The sequence below is a fragment of the Mugil cephalus genome, chromosome 1, assembly GCF_022458985.1.
Source record: "Mugil cephalus isolate CIBA_MC_2020 chromosome 1, CIBA_Mcephalus_1.1, whole genome shotgun sequence".
Lineage (NCBI taxonomy): Eukaryota > Metazoa > Chordata > Actinopteri > Mugiliformes > Mugilidae > Mugil > Mugil cephalus.
The window spans coordinates 38,048,961-38,070,355 of record NC_061770.1 but is presented as its reverse complement, the minus strand read 5'-3'; the positions used below and the strand labels follow the sequence as shown (position 1 = coordinate 38,070,355).

General features: G+C 40.9%; 2 protein-coding genes across 2 annotated transcripts; both read left to right on the top strand.

Moving 5' to 3' along the window:
* Positions 1–560: 560 nt before the first annotated feature.
* On the top strand, positions 561–9,759 carry alpk1 (alpha-kinase 1). Its single transcript, XM_047601169.1, has 14 exons — positions 561–638; positions 1,182–1,423; positions 1,848–2,002; positions 2,083–2,281; positions 2,540–2,599; positions 2,699–2,785; positions 3,470–3,546; positions 3,649–3,744; positions 3,827–3,931; positions 4,740–6,321; positions 8,112–8,259; positions 8,339–8,501; positions 9,026–9,212; positions 9,324–9,759. Exons 2-14 carry the CDS (start codon positions 1,312–1,314, stop codon positions 9,536–9,538), a joined length of 3,186 nt encoding a protein of 1,061 aa, XP_047457125.1. The 5' UTR covers positions 561–638; positions 1,182–1,311; the 3' UTR covers positions 9,539–9,759.
* Positions 9,760–14,553: 4,794 nt separating this feature from the next.
* On the top strand, positions 14,554–21,104 carry LOC125009017. Its single transcript, XM_047586533.1, has 13 exons — positions 14,554–14,712; positions 14,878–14,912; positions 15,799–15,933; positions 16,183–16,369; positions 17,354–17,441; positions 17,525–17,642; positions 17,994–18,022; positions 18,964–19,034; positions 19,121–19,155; positions 19,240–19,374; positions 19,446–19,638; positions 19,821–19,908; positions 20,721–21,104. Exons 1-13 carry the CDS (start codon positions 14,646–14,648, stop codon positions 20,842–20,844), a joined length of 1,305 nt encoding a protein of 434 aa, XP_047442489.1. The 5' UTR covers positions 14,554–14,645; the 3' UTR covers positions 20,845–21,104.
* Positions 21,105–21,395: the final 291 nt, after the last annotated feature.

Here is a 21,395-nt window from a genome sequence, read left to right as displayed (position 1 = left end):
TAAACAAAAAAAAAAATGCAGCGTTATGTCGTGTGTTCACGTGTCATTTGCGGGGTGATAGAAGCAGTGTTTTTCTAAAAAGGGAAACACCAATATGTGTGATTTTTTTTTTTTTTTTAAATGCAGTATATTAATAAATTAATGTATTCCACAAAAAAAATGAATGCTGTGTCGTTTTAGGGTGACAAAATGCTTCCATGTATAAATATTTAATATATATTTATTATACATTGAGCAGACGGTCCAACTACCTGTTGCCTGTTGCTTTAGGGCACAGTTACGCCCCCTCTCGTTGCGTCACATGTTGCATTCACGTCACGCGGAAATGAACAGAATCCCCCGAAAGAACGAGCAAACTAGTTTAACAGTGGCTTCCCATAACTCGCCTGATTAAAAAGCGTCCACAGGATAATTCACACGATAACTTAATTTATTAAAAGTGTCCTTATAACAGTGCAAATTCTACTCTTGGCAGTGCTCAGCCAGACGTGACGTATTACGTTCTGTTTACGTCAATTCTGCTCCCATGTTGCAGCTGCTAATAATATTTCCAATAGTTATGAAGGCAGCATGTTATGATATCTACCCAACCAGGAAGACGCAGGGACTCAGCACTGTGAAGGCAAAGGTAGTACTGTGTGAGTAGTTTCAGTAAATAGAAAATAATAACAATGTTTCATGAATTGTAGGATGAAATCATAGCGATATTGGGGTAAAGTTAACCATTACCTAATTACTTACTTTAAACCGTTTTTTGGAAATATATACTAGTCTTAGTGTTATACATCCTTAACTTGCTGTGTGTCTGCAGTTTTTAATTAACTATGTCTAAAGGCTGTTACGACAACATCATGACAAAGTATTGTTTATTTTTTGGTCGTTTGAGCTGACCTTAGAGTAAATATAACTTCATAAGTTCACCCTAAATAACCGTCATTTTGTATGAACCTCAAATGCAGATTAACTGCACATCCTGTTTCAATTAATTAACCAATCAATTTATGTGACCTGAGACAAAATAACTGATAATTGAAAAGGACACACAGACCTCACACAAGAATTGCAATGAGAAAAACGTCAGGAATGCAATTTTCTTTCCACTGTTTCATTTGAGATTGAATGAACTCACTGATGTTTTGAAACTTAGAAAAAGGCCTAATGGTGCAATGCTTTCTCAACAGCAGCGGTCTGGTCATTCCATGGGATTCCCCAGGCTTGAATTACTCTATGTAATAGGACCAGGAAAAGTACAAGAAAGTAGAGCGACCTTGTTTACCCCTGCCAACACCTATATAGTGCCCGTTTACCGGAATGGGCAGCCAGGAGGTGGGGCAACTACTGGAAGGATGCCTCAGTGCTGCAGAGGCTCATCAGTCCACTCCGTTGTCTGAAGCACACAGGATGAACTACTGTCACTGCAGAGGTCAGACACAAGATGGTGCTGTGTAGTCTGTTATTGATGATCTGAGATGTTGTGGGTTGTACACACATGGTTTGTGTAGATAGTGAGTGACAAAGACATTCTTTCAAGCACAAAAAAAAAAGTCTTGCGCAAGCTCGGTGTAACTCTTATGTTCTTATGGGTGTACATTTAGTAAACATATCTCTAGCAAACAAGGGTGAGGAAAGTCAAAAACATTATCAGTTTTCTGCCTCTAATGATAACACTGATGCATTCTTACAACATACAAATCTTTCCCTAGTGCACCTTGAAGCAAAGTTATTCTCACTTGCAAAACAAAGCGGGTGACTTCAAGGTTTTTTTTTCAGATTTTCACTCCATTAATATTTGCACTGTTTGGAACCGTTTCGCTCGATTTATGGAATTCCTCTTCTGTTTCCTGTAGACTCGCTGTGTGAAGAACTGGCTTCCTTGCTGCAGGAGGCCACTGAAATGAAGTGGCCGTTTGTGCCGGAGAAGTGGCAGTACAAGCAGTCCGTCAGCGCCAATGACAAGACCAACCTCAACGACCTCATTAGCAAGCACCTACCTCAACTACTGGTAATAGCATAATAACAATGACACAACAATCAGAAAGCCGCCTCTTCAGTATGCATGAGATGTGTTTGCTGTGCTGACAGAATGTACTAAAGGCATCCATCATGGCTGGGGAGGCACAGTCTGCACTGTCCGTTGTCTTCCTAGTGGACCGCTTCCTCTACTGGACCGACGAGTCCAGCCGGCTGCTCAGGATCACCAGGCGGCTCCACAAACACTACCCTGACACCCCCATAGCCCCCCAGTTGGTCATACGGCAGGCCAGGGTCTACCTTAACTCTGGTACGGCATGCTGGGGTCTTAGTTTTGTGTTCAGCCGCTGACACTGAATAGTGTGACTGGATGAGTAACACTTCATACATCATCCTAATTATTGTTTTGGGAGATTACAGTGATTGATGCAAACTCATAACAGGGAAATTGCGTGTGAAAAGGCTTTCATTACTATGTCATTTTCTCTGCATTTTCATTAGAATGGTAGTTGATGTTTGGCTTAAAGAGAGATGGATAAATGTGAACATAATTATCATGTGCCCTCAGGTAAACTCCAGAAGGCTGAGTACATACTGAGCAATTTGATTAACAACAGCGGGACAACAGGTAACCTCACTCTATGTCATTTTAAATGCTTTTAATGATGGATTGAGCTGTGTTCTATAAAACAAAACAATGGCCTTCACATTTATCTTTCATACACAGGTTGTTGGATATACCAGTCTGAAACCGACAGGGTTCTTGTGCAGGCTGTTAGCGTTCAAGTGCGTGGAATGGTTTTGCAAAAGCTAGGTAAGAGCCTATTTACTAAGTGGAAAGAAACCTGAAAACTTTTTTTCCTCTTTTACCCCTTTCACATTGAAAATAGCGGGTTGACACAGGAGTTTCAGACCCAGGTCGACTCATGTTTGGTGGTCTTTCATATTGCCAGAATACCTGAGTTTAGCCTCCCGCTGGTTGAGCTGTGTGCTTGTTTTTTCCTCCCTGTTATACATCATCATGTCGATAATGTCATCATTACATATTGCGCCAAATCTCCTCTTCTCCACGGATGCAGAGCAACTCGCGGATCTTACAGTCTTGCCAGTGTGCTGTCATGATCGATAAAAATTGTGCCATATCGCTATACAAGCTGTAAACAATTAATTCACCTATGTGTTCCATTAACGATCGTGTAACAACACATTTGATTTGTTCGCTTATGGGGGTAGACCCAAACTTTGCTCTGTTTTTGAGCTGCTCACGGCCCTGGAGCTTCTACACTGACCCAGTAGAATAGGCTGTCCAGTGACAAAATAAGAATGTGATAGGCAGGTACATCAACATCATTGCGTAAATTAGTGGATCAATGCAGCCTTCCTGTTGACATTGAAGCCGATCTGATAAAATCCTGGGTTGATTGCTGGGTTGTTTGCCCCAGGTTTTTCATTCGATGTGAAAGGGGCTTTTGTTTACGGTATTTGTGTTCTCTTTCAGGCCTCTGGCTACAGGCTGCAGAGCTAATCTGGGCTTCTCTTGTTGGATTTTATGCACTTCCTCAACCTGATAAAAAGGTAGCACGGACTGAACTGCTGTACTTTCACAGCAGTTGTCATGTTACAACGTCGGTCTTGGTCCACCCTGTTTAAACAGCAATAAACCTGTCTGTTTTACAGGGCATTGGAACCTCTCTCGGCTTACTGGCCAACATATTGGTGTCTATGAATGATGAGGACTTCCATGCTTTAAGGAGTAATCCAGACATTGATTTTGTAAGTTCAGTTGAGCAGAAAATCTTTTTTTTTTATCATTGATTCTTTCTTACAGTATTTGTCTGTTTTTAAATTTGAGCAGTCTTTACTTGGGGACGGGAGTCATCGTCTTCTTTCAGCAGCCCAGGCGGCTAAGATGGCAGTGGTATACAGTCAATACACTTCACTCTTTGTGTTGACCAATGTGGTAAGTTGTTTCACTGAACCCTCTCGGCCACTGACTGAAAAGGTCACTGACCATAAGTGACCTTTTCAACTCAGTTGACAGTTGACAAAAGTCTTAAGCATCATCCACATGTAGAGTGATTCCCTCGTAGTGAACGTTCCAGGCTCTGGTTGCTTTGGTTACACTCCTCTTCCATATTCCTAATATTCCATATTGCTAAGTTTGCTTTAATGAATGAATACATCTTGGAATCAGTGGGGTAGGTGCGGGGAGAAGAATGTTGGCCAAGCTGTCAAACATCAAGAATAACCCCCCCTCAACCACTCTACTCTACTTCTTCACATCAATATCTCATGTCATTTTTGGGCAATACTTGGTGTAACTCCTGTTGAAGTTTGTCTTTATTCTTGATATTCATGAATGTCATTGTGTATATTCAGACTATTTTTTTCACTTTTTTGGTTAGCTACTTAGCTACTAATACTTTTTGTACATATTTAATGTTATGTCTTGTCTTACCTTATTCTATTTTTCCCTAAGAGGATCACTAAAGTCTTGCTTTGCTTTATCAGTATTAAGTATTATTTCTGCTCTTGTAGCCCATTACAAATCATGCGGTCTTTAACAGAATGTCTTTTTAAGATTTGTTGCACCAAGCTAAATTTGATTGATTAGCTTGTCACACTACTACACAAAAATAATCTTGGCTGTGGAAATTAGTCAGTAAAAGACTGATTTGCAGATGTGAAAGTAATTAGTTCTTTGACTTTGATATGAAAAATCACTGATGTGGTCCTTCAGTGTTTCCTTTGCGTTTGTGTTTCTCTAGACAGCCCAAGGGACCTGCTTGCAATCATACAGTTTCTCAGTGGAGTGCCCTGCCTCTCAGAGACAGACATTCCTCCTAGAGGCTAAAGAAGCATTTGCTATTGGCCTGCTCACCAAAGAAGAGGGCGATCTGGTCACAAGCAAGCAGGAGCTTCATACCTTCCTCAAGGCTGCCTATTCCCTCACTGTCACTCACAAATGGCTTGGCACTCCTCCGGAGGTTGTGACACAGGCAGAGCAAGCTTGTCACAAAGCTTTGGCACATTTCTATGAATACTGCCATGCGGACACCCAAAACAAAGACAGCCTCTGTACTGAAATCATGCACCTGGTTGCCCAAGTGAAACATCTACTGCAAGTGAAGCCTTTTCCTAATTCAGATAAGGGGTCATTTATTCCCGACAGCTACAGAAATATCAAAGACACCTTTGTAAATTTCACTCTGGCCGGGTTCTCAAAGATAATTAAGAGATTTCAGAAGTACCATGCATCAGTATGTGAGACTGCCCACACAAACTGTACAACTAAAAATGAGAGCGATAAGGCAAAGCTGTGTATAACAGGCATTGCGACAACCATTGGTACACTCAGCAGCATTGCCAATGGACATGGAGTGAATGTGAGCAACCAGGCTACTGTGACTGGCAAGGACAGATCAGAGAGCGAGTCGCAATCTCCAGAAAAAAACAAGAAGCAAAATGCACAGGGGTTCAACTCCTGCGTCGGTTCCCACGCAATTCCAAGATCCACAAAACCTGTCACTTCCTCCTCCACTGGGGGTAGTTGTTCAGAAGAGTTTGAACTGGTACAGGCTGATATTGAGACACAGGTTGATCAGATAACCGATGTTGTTGATGTGGGGCGAAAACAGGATGTAGCTGAAGGAGCAGTGCAGTCTTTATCCCAGCTAACTTTTAAAACATCCTCTAGCTCTCTCAGCGATAGTTTCAGTTCCCAGTCATCATGGGAGATAATCCCAGCCGACCTGAAATCCTCCACAAATGGAAAACCACAGCCGAGTAGCAGATCAAAAGCAGGAACCATCCATCACAGTTCATCACAAGATTCCGATGGGAGCTTCTTCCTCTTGGAAACCCCCAATTCTGAAACTAGCGAGTCAGCTCTTGATCACACGTACAAAGACCACGTATCTGGATCAAAAGCCAAAGTCATGTCAAAATTACAACCTCTGGAGAACATTAAGCCTGACGAATATGCTGAAACTGAAGTTGATCCCGAACCTGTAAAGCCTGCAACCCCACTCAAACCTTCAAGGGCAGAACAGTGTGCTGTCTCAGAAACGTCCTCAGAAAGTTCCTTTGAGGAGCTAGAGTGGAATCAAAGTGGACACCAACACAATGATGTGACTAATACAGAAAATGTCAGTGTTCCCCAAAGGAAGAACCCCTTATGCCACAGCTGCCTAAACCACAGTAATATGTCTGGTGTCCCTGCGAGACAGTATTTGCTGTCACAGCAGGACTACCAAGCTCTCCTGGCTGGAGTTTGCCATGAATGTCTACTGAAGAGGTTGCACAGTGATAAGGCACAATTCAAACTCAAAGGGCACGGAACTTCCCACAGTAAGTTTGCATTCGCTTGGTTGCAAAAACTATATCCTTATCATATTCTTTAAGACACAGTAGTAGTGCAGGGCTTCCAGTCTCTTAAATATATGTTGGCTGCTAAAAATACGGTGCTCCATTTACTTAAAAAAGTAACTTTTTTTTTGCATAATTTTAACCTGTAGATCAAAAAGAGCAGTCTTTGTTGACACAACAATAATTCTGCAAGTAAAGTCAATTTACTTTTGCAGATGATGTTAGCTTACTTTTACAAGTTACGTGCAACAGTCAGTGCGTTTACATGCACAGCTTAATAAAGCTGTGCTCTAAATTCGACTTTCTGAATTCGGTCCTTGTCCCAGTTCACATGCAATGGAGAAAATCAAACAACTGACAGGAACACGTCCTCCTCGTCCACACTAGAAGACCTACGTGTCTTGTCAGCTGGTTACGTTAATATGCCCCAAATAATTTTCCAATTGCGTTATTTGTGTGTCTTAATCATATAAGGAGAACTCCGATTTTACTCAGAGTAACGTGTTTATATGCAGCTCTCCAGTTAGAGTCTGATTAAGGCAATAATTCTTTTGCATTTTTGTGCATTTTTTTTACTTTAGACTTTATTGTCGCCTTGGGGAAATTCTTCTTCACAGCACCATCTCCATTTGACAGTATACTGGACACATAGCAAGACAAAGTCAGACAAAACCACACTCTGACCCATTTAGCGAGGCCTATTGTTAAGGGCAACCAACAAAGACTACTCTTGTTTGATCAGCAGGGTAAAATGATGCAAAAAGTTGCCTGACCTTTTTTAAAGTAGATTAAGTACCGTATTTTTATCAGTGCATGGTCGGTTACAGCTAGATCCCCTTGCTAATGGTGTTAGCTAATAGCTAACCGATGTTAGCTCCGTAAGCTAACGTTATGTTGAGGAAAAAAAACACATCTCTGCTCACTTTAAATTACCAATTTGAAAAAGTTAGCCTGAAATTAATTTTGAGTCAAGTTTTTTTTGTTATTTACCGTATTTTCCGGACTATAGAGCGCACCTCAATATAAGCCACACCCACAAAGTTTTTTTTTTTTTTTTTTTTTTTTAATGGAAATGTACATATATAAACTGCACACCGGGCTATAAGCCGCTGATATCTACTGAACTGATCAGTTTCCGAACGGTGACTGTAAAAGTGCTGATCAAACAAAACAGAAAAGTTATTGGTTTATTCATCCTCCTCCTGAAAATGGTGCTCTTCGCATGCGGCCAGTTTTTGTGAGGGATTTATCGCAAAAAAAAAAATAATAAAAAAAAATTAAAAAAAAAAATTCACAGAAAAGCCGCATCTTTGCATAAACCGCATGGTTCAAAGCGTGGGAAAAAAGTAGCGGCTCATAGTCCGGAAATTTAGTTCTGGGATTTACCCAGAATTCCGTTGGAACAGAGTAAATACAACGAGAAAATTGTGTGTTGTGGGGTCTTCACAAGATTTGTTGAGCCACTTAAATGTAGCTTGTTAATGAAAAAAAAAATCTAAATGTATTTGAACAAACATGGACAAATTCAAAATAATATAATAATATATTCATTTCAAGAGACAAACTTTGTTTTTTATTGTCATCACAGGCTTAATTATGTTTAAATTACATATTCTTAGACTGACTTTTTTTCAGTGTAAATAGTGATTAGATTGCTATGAAATTTAGGATTTGACATCCATGATCCTCAGAGGATGAATCCTATTGTCTTTGATATGTAAAAACCGAGCCATGCCTTGCAAGATGAATGTAACATCATAACTCTCTACTAGGTGCTCTTCACTTAAAGTTCTCCAAGGCCTCGGGGCTGTGGACAGCCAGGGAGACGTGCGTTTACATCGGAGAACCGATGGGGATGGAGGGCAAGCAGAGAAGAGCAATATGGGTCCAGTTTCTACACCAGGAGGAGAGGTTAAGCAGGTACGCAGCTGCACAGTTTAAGGCTTGGCTTGAACATGATCACCTCACATCTCATTCTGTCTGCTATCCATGCCCTCAGTTATGTGGGGAAAGATTACATAAAGCCAAGGGGGATCCAGTTTCACCTGAAAGATGTGGAGAGGCAGATGACTGCCCAGTACTATGTGACTGAATTCAACAAGAGTCTCTACGACAAAGAGGTCATGGCTCAGATCTTCTACATTCCCTCAGAGGCACTACTGGTGAGGCACTGTTTGTGATGATGAAGAGGAGGTAACAAGTTGCATAATTTAGATGGAGGTACAAATGGCACATAATGCATTCAAATTAACAGTAGTCCATTCAAAGGCTGCAGCAGTTTTGCAGCAATTTTGGTTGAAATTCAAATGCTAACAACTCAATATCCCTTTGTGACAGCCAATATGTGGTTGGTTATTAGTCCAGAAGGTACCATGAGCCCTTAAAAAGGCACAAACAGTTATTGGTTTTGTTATGTCTTCAGTGAACTGGGCCAAAAATGAAATATACACTCACAGTTTCTAGTATAAACACATGAACTAACCTACTTATTTATTGTGAAGTACTGACCCAACATTTTAAATCACCATCTTAAATCTCTTGATAAGATAAAAAGCAATGGGATTACCAAAACTGGGTTACATACGGGACAAAGCAGGCATCTTTCTTTCCTTCTTTCTTTCTTTCTTTCTTTCTTTCTTTCTTTTTTTTTATAAAAGCCCCTCCTGTTTGCTGTATTTGTGAATAGATTTTGGAGGGAGATGAGATTGTGGACTGTGTGACGGTGGAGCCCTACATGCTGGGAGATTTTGTCAAACTGACCAACAACACAGGACGCAAAAACAACAGCATCCAGGCTACAGAATATGGAATCGCCTTTGGACACTTCACCTACCTCTTTTCTTACGGCCAGGAAGTTGTTGTCGACTTGCAAGGTACGAACTGAACTTAGATAAATGTGCGATGAATTTCCACAGTCAAGTGTGCGTGGGAGAAAATTACTACTATACTACTACTAGCCTTCATTTTTATTCCATTTTTTACAGGATGGGCGACAGCCAATGGTAAAGGCTTAACCTACCTCACTGACCCCCAGATTCACTCCACCAGGATCCCCAAAGGGCCGTCTAACTTTGCCGACAGGGGTCTCATGTACTTTGTGGACGAGCAACATGGACCGGAGTGCAACGGGATCTGCGAGCTGCTCAAACTACCTCCACTGACCACACAGCCACAAGCTCTTCCTCCTCAGAAGATTTGAGGAGTTGTTGAAAATATTATTTTAAAACCATGGACCATAGGTCTTCAACAGGGGGTCCGCAGAAGCACTGCAGGTGGTCACAAAATATTTGGATGATTAGACATTTTTATATATTCTTTAAATTTTCCTCAACAAATTTAAATGTCTTTAAATAGTCATTAACACGAATCTATCATATTTTAATAAAGTTATAAGGGATAGTTTACTATTGAATGTAAAATGATAATAATCATGTATATTTATAAATAGCACTGTGCCAAGTTTAATACACAACACATATAGTAGGTAGGGGGTACCCTACTTAATCTCTCCATCAGTTTGGGGTGAAAAACATTGAAGACCCCTGGTTTAAACCATAGACTGTATAGATATGGACAATGTGGCCCAAATTCCTTGCACTGGCCAAACTGACAATATTTACCTGGGGATATAGGTGACACCATCCTGCGAGAATGGAGCTAGAATCTGATCAGTACGGTCTAATTTACCTCCACTATTGACAAGGAAATATTGGATTATACACTGTACTGGTTTAAAACAAAATTACAATTCCCATGGAACACCTTTCAACATTATATTAACTACCTAAAATGACAAAAAAAAACATATATGAGGTTTATTTTAGTATTTTGGCCAAAATCCCATCCACTAACATGGAGGAGGCAGAGCTTAGGACCTATATAGCAGCCTCCAGCCACCAGGGGGAGCTCTACTTGCTTTGGCTTCACTTTTAAGGAGCTGTTCTGCATCCATCTTTACACCGTCTATGGTTAAAACCGAACACGTGACTTGAATGGTTTTAATGTGCCTTTCTGGAACTGACTGTATAAGTTTACGTAAGTGATTGAAGTTGAAATGACGATGGTTAATCATTTTACTGTTTATCTCAAAGTTGTTTTTTTTTTTTTTAAAAGATGTTGAATAATGAAAAATTACATTTTATTAGCTATGAAATCCTATTAATGTTAGATATCTGAGGCTTGTAGATGCTACTTGTGAAAACACTGGAGCACAAAATCATTTTCCTAATATTAATCTAAATGGAAATCAGGTGTCAGCTGGGAAGCTCTAGAGGATTCGCCAAGACAGATAATGGATGAATAGAAATCAGGTGCTGCATTTTAAAAACGATGTTGATAAAACTAAATATATATATAGAGAGAAAGACATGGGATTATGTCTTTACAAGATAACATCCAGACTCTCTTGTGACTTGCACTAAAAAGATACTCGACAGGTTTAAAAATGCAACTATAAATTAAGCCACAGAATCCCCAGACTGTTTAGTGATACAGTGAACACATTACATAATAAAATACTTTCAAATGATGAAGATATGTTTGTATCATCCATCACTGTCTCTTCACAATGTGACTGGAATGCTGTCTTAACTGGAATGGCCGCGGAGGAACCACCTGACACTGAAAGAAAAATGCATTCCTCCATGAAGAGTTCACTCCCCGTCTAGATTGTTGAACTGTTTAAACTGCTGCGTCAAAAGATTTGTTGAAGTTCATCAAGTGTATTGGAGTCAGATGCTCTGGGAATCACCTGGTCCTACAGTCCTGCTCACCATTATTGGCACCCCTTCATTTTTTGCATAACCTCTACAATATCTTCAGAAATCAATGGAAATGTACCAAATTTATGTCATCGGGATCTTTTTAACTGGAGGTCCACAGTATTTTAACAAAGAAAATATTTTTTTTAACTTACATATTGTCATTTCAAAGAAGAAACGGAAAAAACAGCATGTGCGGCAATAATGGCACCCCTCTTTAATATTTGGTTATACACCCTTTGGCAGTGATGACAGCCTCTTGTAGCCATCTATAAGCTAGTTGCACTTCTCAGCTGGTATTTTTTCTCCACTCTGTCTTTGCAAATTGTTCCAGCTCTTGAACGTTTGCAGGTTTATTTTCCCCAATGGCAGATTTCAGCTCATACCAAAGATTTTCAATCAGATTGAGATCAGGACTCATTGCTGGCCATTTTAAAACAGTCCATTTTTTCCTGCATGCTTTTGGATGCGGAGAACCCATGATTTTTGACTCAAACCAAGTTTTCTTACACTGGGTAGGACATTTCGCTCTAAAATCTCTTGATAATTCTCTGATTTCATGAGTCCTGTGATATGTTCAACGCTTCCAGTACCAGGTGCAGCAAAGCAGCCCCACAGCATTATGGATCCTCCATGATGCTTAACTGTTGATAGGATGCTCTTTTGCTCATTGCGCCATCTGTAAACAAGCTGTTGGTGTGCGTTGCCAAAAAGCTCTATTTTTGTTTCATCTGTCCACAGAACATTTTCCCAGAAGGATTGTGCTTTGTCCAGGTACTCTTTGGCAAAGATTGTCATTTCCTCAGCAATGGTGTGTGCCTTGGCCTTCGCCCACGAATCCCTGTTTGGTTTAGTGTGCGGTGTATAGTACTTGTTGAAACAATGACGCCAGACTGTTCCCAGAGGTTGGCCTTCAGGTCTGTGGATGTTTGACGTGGTGTTTTTTTTCCACCATTCGCACCAACCTTCAAAGACTTCTCTCATCAATTCCCCCCCCCCCCATGTCCAGGGAGGTTCTTGACAGTTCCATACTTGGCAAACTTCTTAATAACATTACGCACTGTTTAAACAGGGACACCGAGGTCTTTAGAGATGGCCTTATACCCTTTGGAGGTCTTGTGTTTGCTAATTATTGCACTTCTGATGTCCTCAGACAGCTCCTTTGTCTTCACCATTGTGACAAAGGAACAGGGGATAACAGACGGCTTTTTAAAACACGGAAGTCATCATTCATTGGCTAATTCATGTCACATGGACACAGACAATTTATCACAGGTGATTCTCATTTATGATTTACCACAGGTCACAATGTGTTTTCATACTGATTTACAGCAAAGGGTGCCAATACCAGTGACACAGCAAGTTTTTCAATTTTTTCCTCCCAATGTTTATTGTTTTAAATTGTTTATCATTTGCTCTTTTGTATCAAACACGAGTTCTCTACAGAAAAGCAATGTTTCACATGATTCATTTTTTTCAGAAGATATTCCACATAATGTTCTTTAAGCTTCATGGGTGCCAATAACGGTGAGCAGGACTGTATATGGTCTCAGCTCCACCTGAAGAACACGACTCCATTACAAGAGCTGCTTGGTTGTGATGTTATCTTACAATATTAGGTTCAATAAACACTTGGGAAGAACATAAACTACATGCAAATACACTAATCATTCCTGATATTGTGCAGGTTTCCTTTGTGTCTCCAAAACACTTGTGACGTATCAGAGAATGGACATGGACCTTCTGACAGTGTCCAGTGGCGTCTGGCAGTGACGTGTGGATGGATACCGAAATATCGATACTTCCGATACCAGGTCTTCATGCTCTAAAATTGATTCTCAAATCAAAATATCGATACTTTCGGTACTTAATGTAGGTAATGTAGTAACACAGGGCAAAGTAACTAAACTATTGAGTTGTGGCAACACAACAAACCTTGTGAAACACCTCAGTTTAAACCACAACACACAATATGAGGCGTTTATGATGAGGAGGACAGAAGAGGAGAATAAAGATGTTTTCAGTTTATAGTCGTTCTTTCTTGCTCTTTCTATTTAAATAAATAAAACTGTTTAAATAAATTTCTCTGATGTCTTGTATTCTTTATAAGGCTATGATTTGAAATGCACTACTTCATTTTAGATTTACCTGACACATTAGAGTGTATTTACATAAAGTATCAGTATTGGATCGCTAACGCCGATACCAGCCTGAATATTACTCAGTATTGGATTGGAAAGGAAATCGGTGGTATCTAACATCATTAGTGTCTGCTACAGATACTTGATCAGTTTGGGATCTAGTGAATTTGGAGGCCAGGTCAACACCTTGTGCTGTTCCTCATGTTTCCTTATGCTGTTCACAAAACGCTGAGTCACCATCGTGCTTTCATGATAAGTTCTGAGACTTGTGTGAAAGGACATTTCTCATGACTTCATTCTGTTGTTATACTGACTGCATGGGACTGGGGATGTCTGCTGCCATCAAGGAGCGTCATTGCTATGTGGTGGGGGTGCCTGGTCTGGTCTAGGTGGGTGTAACATGTCGAAGTAACAACCACATGAATGAAAGCCAGGTCCTAAAGTTTCCCAGCAGAACTATACTGTCACAAGACGGTTTAAATGTTATTTTACATCCAGACACAAACAGATTTCCAATGTGAATTTATGAGGAATTGAAGCTGAACTATAATTAGAAGTCACCTGTGGGTGATTTTAATAGTCTACCCTGTCATAATCATAAAGTAATAAATGGCTCTGAGCATCTCTAAAAGTGTGTTTCTGTGTCTACGGAAGGCTGCTGGAAGCTGTTGTGAATGAAATCTACCTGTCAGCCACCTGTTATCTTCACTTTCAGTCAGCAACGTTCACTAGAAACCACACGGACGTTTCACTATTTGTTAAACGCATAAAAGCGAGTCCGTCTGTAAAAAAAAAAATCAAGTCAATGTTCTCACATGTGATCTCGCAATGAGGTCATGTCAGATGACTTCAGCCACACACCTCCGCAGTCATATGACAGTGATGTCATGTAAGGGGCTAAAGGTGCATGTGAGTCATCTCCAACTGACCTGAATCCAGTTCTGAGTTTCTGAGCCTCCTTCTGTTGTTCTGCACAAACAACATTCTTTACCCTTGACCTGCTGTGCAAAGCCCTCGAAAGCCTTCAGTGAAAAAGTGCTGTTCAGGACATACTGGAGAAAGAGGCTTTTATTTTGGAAGTTTGTCCTCACCGAAGCAGTGCCGTGCATCACTTCCCTTTAAAAAATAAAATAATAAAATTCATAAACAGTTGTAGGATGATGTGTAATTTACTCTGCACCATTTGCCAGCTCATAATGCACACAGAGAGACACTGGCTTTTATTGCAGACTCAGATAACAGAGGTAGGAGGACTTGACTTTCATAATGCTGATACTGCTGAAAGTAAAACCAGGAAGCAGGATTTTCTTCCGGAGCCTGTGCTTATAAGGAAGTGAGTCTCCTCTCGTGCACAGTAAGAGAGTTTGAGGCCGTCTGTGAGCAGGTGCAGGTTGAATCCAAAAGTATGAGAGTCCTCGTAGTGTTGATGTGCTTTCTGGCCGGCTGCCTGGCCCAGAAGCCTCACCCGTGCCGTGAGTTATTGGAGGAGTATTTCAGAAATGACTTTAATCCTCGTTGCAGGGATTTGTTTCTTTAATCCAGACTGATGACTGTTTGCACTGTCATTGTTTACCATTGCTGTCTTACATGGGTTTATTCCATCTAATTGTCTTTGTTCTTAAAATAATGCCCTGCAGGGAGCCCTCCTCTTTTGAGCGGGTCCCTCACTGTGGTGAGTACATCATTTTAATTAAAACAAATAAAATGAAAACATTACATTGCATTAAGCACTGTGTGAATGCGGGTAGATTTTTCTTTTTCATTTGGTGATCATTTCGGCTGTGTTGCAGCTTCTGGCTTCAATTTCTGCAGGAACAATCCTCTTTAGTCAACTTTTTGACTCTTTTTTCAACTTCTCTCTCTCGCATGTTATGTTATGTACTCTCATGATGCATTTTGCGCCCTCCGGACACCTTTGTGGCAAAAAATGTACACCTGTAAAAAACCTGCCATGCCATAAATATCATAAGTCACTTAAACAACTTCAGACCTGTTCAAAACTACCAAACATTTCAAGAGTTTTTAGGATTTTAACCCTTTAAATGTCAGTCTGAAAATACAAAGTTTTAAATGTTTTTTTTTTTTATTATTATTTTACAAAAAAAGACAAAAAATTTACAACAATTTCACGCATCAGCCTAAAATGGAAAAGCGGTTGAATCTGATCAAATACAGTGAAAATATCAAATATTAATAGTTTTCTTCTAAATAAAATGCTTAGATCATGACAGCCAGATAAAAATCTAGTTATAATGGAAGTCAATGGGGCATTTTTGGCGACGAAGGTGTCCAGATGAAGTATCTGACATAAAAAATACTATTGTAATCAAATCAGTTTTATATCCAAGGCTCTAATTACCAAGTCCCATCCACCGACAGTTTGTTTTATGGAAAATAATTCAGTTTTTGAGTTTTTTTTTTTGTCAAAAAACATTTAAAAGTTGAGCAGTGAGGTAGTTTTGAGCAAGTGGGAATTCGCTTAAGTGATTCATGGGGGGGGAGTAGAAAAAATAATGATGTATGAGGAATTCACGGCAGTTTCTTTATGTCTTTTTCAGTCCACACAGAATGAAAAGCTGTGGGCTTTCGCCAAGTACCTGTATGACGGATTGGGGGAACGGATCCGGCTCAGGGAGCTGGTGAACTACAAGAACAAGACATTCACCTATGACGTCCTGCTGCTCTTCAGAGAGGTGAAAAGTTTTGATCGTTGGAGTAGAGTAGATTTGCGTGTATTTATTTCCAAGATTATTCCAGCACCAGAATGCTTCAAGAAAAACATAAAAATGTATTAATTCATTGGAACTACACCACCTAGGAGTGTGCAGTAAAATGGAACAACAGCAAATAATGCAAGTTGTCTGAATGAAAAGAAACAGATCGATGAGTATAAACTTGCACAAATGCAAAATACAAATAAATAATGTATTCTCATCTGTCAGTCAACCATGTACGAGATTTCTGAGCGCAACCGCACGTGCAAGAAGAGGCCCTTGAAGACAGATTTCCAGCCTTGGGCGGTTCCAAAAGACGCTTCCCTGTTGGGCCAGGCTGTTGTGGGCAGCTCGTCTGGACCTGGTCAAGGACTCCTGGTAAACAGCTGGACAGGACATTTGCCAAACGCGACAGGTGGGTGAACATCGGATGGAACTCTTGGCCGTCTAATTGTCCACAGCCGTATATTTGAATTTCTCCAATAAGGATCAATATAGTATTATCTTATCTTATATTACAGAGCGTCAGGCCAATTCAAATCATGCACCATGTTTGGTACATCAGAGGGAAGATTCTACAGTATAACTCTATGGGGCGGATGCTGAAATAAATGTCTTATTTTCACCATTAACCGGCCTATAAATGTCTTTGCCAATGTCTGTCAATGTGCAAAAAGCCCTCACTTAAATATCCCAGCGTCTGTTTACTTAATGTAAAATGCTTTGTAGCCCAATGTGTTCACCTTCTCCTCAGTCTCCGTGTTCATCCATCGTTGTTTGATATTACTTAAAAAAAATTATACTCAAAAGTAGCGAAAATTAAACTAGTCTTTCTGTTATTTATTGTGATCATTAGTATTATCTTGATAACATTAGCATGCTAGCCATGATAACTAAGTAGTAACTGAGGTCAAGTTACGTGTCAATTAAATTTGTCTATCTACATGGACATAAATTACATGAATGCATGGGTTTCACGCTATATATGAAGGTAGCTGCCATTTTTCAACGCTTTTGGTCTAGATTACTAGCTAGCATAAGGCTAGCATACGGCTAGCTTCAAACTTGATTCATTTGTAGAGCGGTGTTTTTGAGATCAAGCTTCACATTAATGATGGCATGACTTTATTTTTCCTGTATAAAATTAAAACAAATGTCAAAGAGAGAGGCTTCAGCACAGGACTGTGGCATATTTTGACTTTTAATCCAGTTTTTATTCTCTGTTACTGTCACTCCTCCATGGGTGAATATTGGTTCGATGTAGCAAACATGGCGCCCATGAACCAATCAGCTCAAATGGTCCATTCCCTAGTTGGCCAGACTCTCTCTAATAAAATTTGTCATCACACCATCCACTATCTGCATTTCTTTTAATTTTTTTCTACCTGTGTCCCTCCAGGAATATACACCACCACAGTGACTGAGTTTGGATGCATTCCCGTCAACACTAATTACCAAACCTCTCAGTATGGCTGGGTGGTGACCAGGTTAGTGTGCGTTAACACCACTGAGATTACAAACATATCAGCTTCCATCCAACTCATGTCGACGTCTTCTCTGCGTTTTCTAGCTTCTTCAACAACATCATCGGGATTTCAGAACCTGATCTGCTCAACCCTCCAGGCTTTTGCCCTAGCAAAGACATGGAGGACAGTGAAGTGGAGGCTGCCGACTTCATCAACCTCTTCGTTTGAATTGCACCGAGGGCACAACTCACAAGCCTCGAATCTAATCTTTTTTTTAGTACGGCCAACATCGTGCTTCAAACGTGTGTGTTTTCAGATGATAATTGTTGGCTAAATCATCAGGTCACTGTCTCACACGTGCCCCTGCTTTGGATGAATGTACCGATGTGTGATCACGTTCAATAAAATGTTGAAAATACCGAAAGAATGCATTTTCTCCCGTCCCTGATTTGAATTACATACATACAATATATATTTAGCTTTGAAAAACTGTAGCAAAAGCGACATGTGTCAGAAATGGGAGACGAGAGGTCACTCCATTTGAAGTTTCTCCTCGGTTCTTCTGTTCTGAAGAAGACCCGTAGACGAGAGGTGGACTTAAAGTTAAAGTTTTTAAGCTATCCTTTATTGCTTTACTAAAATATGTTGTGTTGTGTATTTAAAGAAATGAAAATTTGTGGGGGAAAATTTATATTATATATGAAAAATGTCCAATCAACCAAAGATTTTTTTTCCCGCCAAAATTTAAATTTCTTTAAATGCACATTTACATGAATCCAAAAATATTTTGACGAAGGGATAAATCGAGATCATTGTTCAGTCACCATTTCACACGGAGCACCTGTCAATCTTAGCTTCGTCCACACGGTAGGCCCCGCCCCCATCGCTGCTGACCCAATCACGAGGCACCATATTATTACACAATGACTCTGTCAGGTTCCCCGCAATTGGTTGGGAGCGTGTTCAGTCACCTGGTGAAATTCTAGACACATGCTGCAGAAGAGAAGCTAAGCTCCCATCTGCCAACTACAGGAGGCCAAAATGTTTTGGTGACTCACTGTCTGACTACATTTAGCTGCGTTTAAAGGTAAGTATGTTTATGGCGGTTGCACGGTTTGAAATTTTAACCTGTGTATTATTTGGATAGTTTAATATTGAATGCAAAATTATAGTGATAATATATATTTATAAATAGCACCAGTTTAATATGAAACACATATAACAGGTTTAATCTCTCCATCGGTTTTGGGAGACCTTGGCCTGAAAGACATTTCAGACCCCTGCCCTGAATCAGCGTCGCACTTTTGATCAGGCCTCGTTTAAACGTATGCTACCAGCCAGCAGAGTCATGACTCCAGGCCACTATATTATAAATAGAGTCTGTTTGTTTTGACTCTGACAGGGGGTGCTGCACCGCTGAGGACTCAAAGAAAACCTGGCAGTGGATGCAGAGCGGGAGCCTAACCGCTCTGTTTATAAGGAAGTGAGATCCCTGAAGCTGCATCACATCTGCCTCCGCAGCAAGAGGAAAGTGATCGGGCAGCATGAGGGTCCTCGTCTTCCTGCTCGCGTGCCTGACGGCGGGCTGCCTGGCTCAGAGACCGAAACAATGCAGTGAGTACGACATTTATCTTTATCAAGTGCTGCATCCGACCTTTTTGCTCCAGGAACTGAAAAAGCATTTGTTTTGGTTGTGACAGCATCGCCGCCGCTGCTGTCCGGAAGCCTCTCCGTGGTAACCGTAAAGCCGTCTCCGAACTGATTAATACATCTGAGGCTTTAGCCGCAGGTAATTTATCCAAGTGATTCTTTCACACAGACCTCCGCAAATGGGAAACTGATGGCCTACGCTCGGTACAGTTACGATGCACTGGGAAAACGCATCCGCCTCCGAGAGTTTGGATCTTACAACAATAAGACCTTCCACCTCGACGCTCTTCTCCTGTACAGACAGGTAATGGCACGGCAGTGATATCTACTGTCAACACAAGCTGCTGCATAACCCCGTCCTCTCCTCTCCTCTAGGGTGTTATGTACAGGTTAAACTACAGGAACCGCACATGCGTCAAGAAGCCTCTGTGCGTTGACTTCCACCCTCTGGCGATTCCCCAGAACGCTACCCTGCTCGGTCAACTCGTGCTAGGCAGCTCCTCCGGTCCAGGACAGGGGGTCCTGGTCAACAGTTGGACTGGCGAGATGCATTTGAAAAAGGGAACAGGTACAGTAAGAGGAAGCAAAACATACATTTAAAAAAAAAAAGAAAAAAAAATCACTGCAGCAGCAGCACATGACTTCCCCTGACTCTTCAAGTCAAATCCTCTCTCTCTCGAGTTCATGAACCTGTTTGTCCGGCTGCGCTTGCCTCAGCTGCCTCGTGACCCGCCACTTCTGTTTCCGCAGCCAAGTACATGAACACCGTCACAGAGTTTGGATGTATTCCCATCAGCACTCTGTTTCACACCGACAAGAGTGGATGGATGGTAACGAGGTCGGTGCATTTCATTCCCTTATTTGTTTTTTTGCTTTTTGAATCACACCCTAGTAAACGGAGCAGAGCTTATTAGAGCAATTAGTTATATATGTCTTTAACTCGCCTCAACTTAAAAAAAAAAAAAAAAAACTGCGTATGTGAGAGAAAGAACAAAAAACTACGAAAGCATCCACCACAACACTATGACCACTGATGGGAGAAAAAAGTGAATGACATCGACCATCTTTTGGAACCTGGCATTCATGTCATGTGGATGTTACTTAGACATGTAGCACCCACAGAGACCAGACCAGACACCCCCAACCCCATTGATGACATGAAAAGGATGTAGACACAGGCACACACACATAAAAATTGGTTAAGGAACAACTCAAAAAACATGAAGAACAGCACGAGGTGTTGGCCTGGCCTCCAAATTCACTGGATCCCAAACTGATCAAATATCTGTGGGAGGATCCACTCCAACAGATGCCCCTCCCTCTCAACCCATACCATCATTCTCACATCCTGTTTCCAGACACCTCAGGACGCCCTCAGAAGGCCCATGTCCATACTCTGGTGACTTATGAGACCTACACAATATTAGGAAGGTGGTCATAATGTTATGCCTGATGTGTCAAAACAACCGCAAAGTATATTTTTTACAGTAACCTCAGAGCTTTAGAGTATTTTTCCTATAATTTAAGGTAACGACCTCAGAATGAAACACAGCGGGGGTTGTTGCCATTAAAGCCTAAACCAGGACTCATTAAATGCTCTCCGTTAGCGGTAAATCATCAGCATCCTCAGATTTTCCATCTCTTCTTCAGCTTCTTCAACAACGTCATCGGGCTAGTGGATCCTCAGCAGTTCATCCCGCCGAGCTTCTGTCAGGACGCCGAGCTGGAGCAGGAGGACGGGGAGGACCCGGTCACCTTCTTCAGCTTGTTTTAAAAACACGAGGCCGTGTTTGGAGATCCAGCGCACATGATCCTTTGAGCCGTTTCTTTCACAGCAATCATTTTTATTATTCAAGACAATTAAATCAAACTGAATTAATACACGTTGTGGGGCTTAATAGTCTGCAGGCCAGCGACGGACACCCTTCATTATGATGTGAAAGCTGATATGATTATGTGTACCGAATGATTATACAGGCATAGTGGATGTGAAATGTTGCAGTTTCCGATTAAAATCTCTATTTTTTGTGTGTACCTGGTGTGTGTGTGTGTTCTTTTAGAAGAAAAACAAGCTCAAACAAGTGCAAGTGTGGTTTCCTGTGGACATTTTATCCAAGTAGCTTCTTCAGTTCTGATATTTTGTATGAGGCGCTTGTTCAGAACTGATGGATCTGCCTCTAGAATTCGTCTTAGCTTTGTCTATTTGGGTGTAGCACGACCTGGATGAGTAAACCCCCCCCACAGGCTCATTCAGAGATAATAAGGAAAACGCTTCAGAGCGGATTAGAAAATGTTGCCAGCCTTAAGAGTAGAAAAGAATCTAAT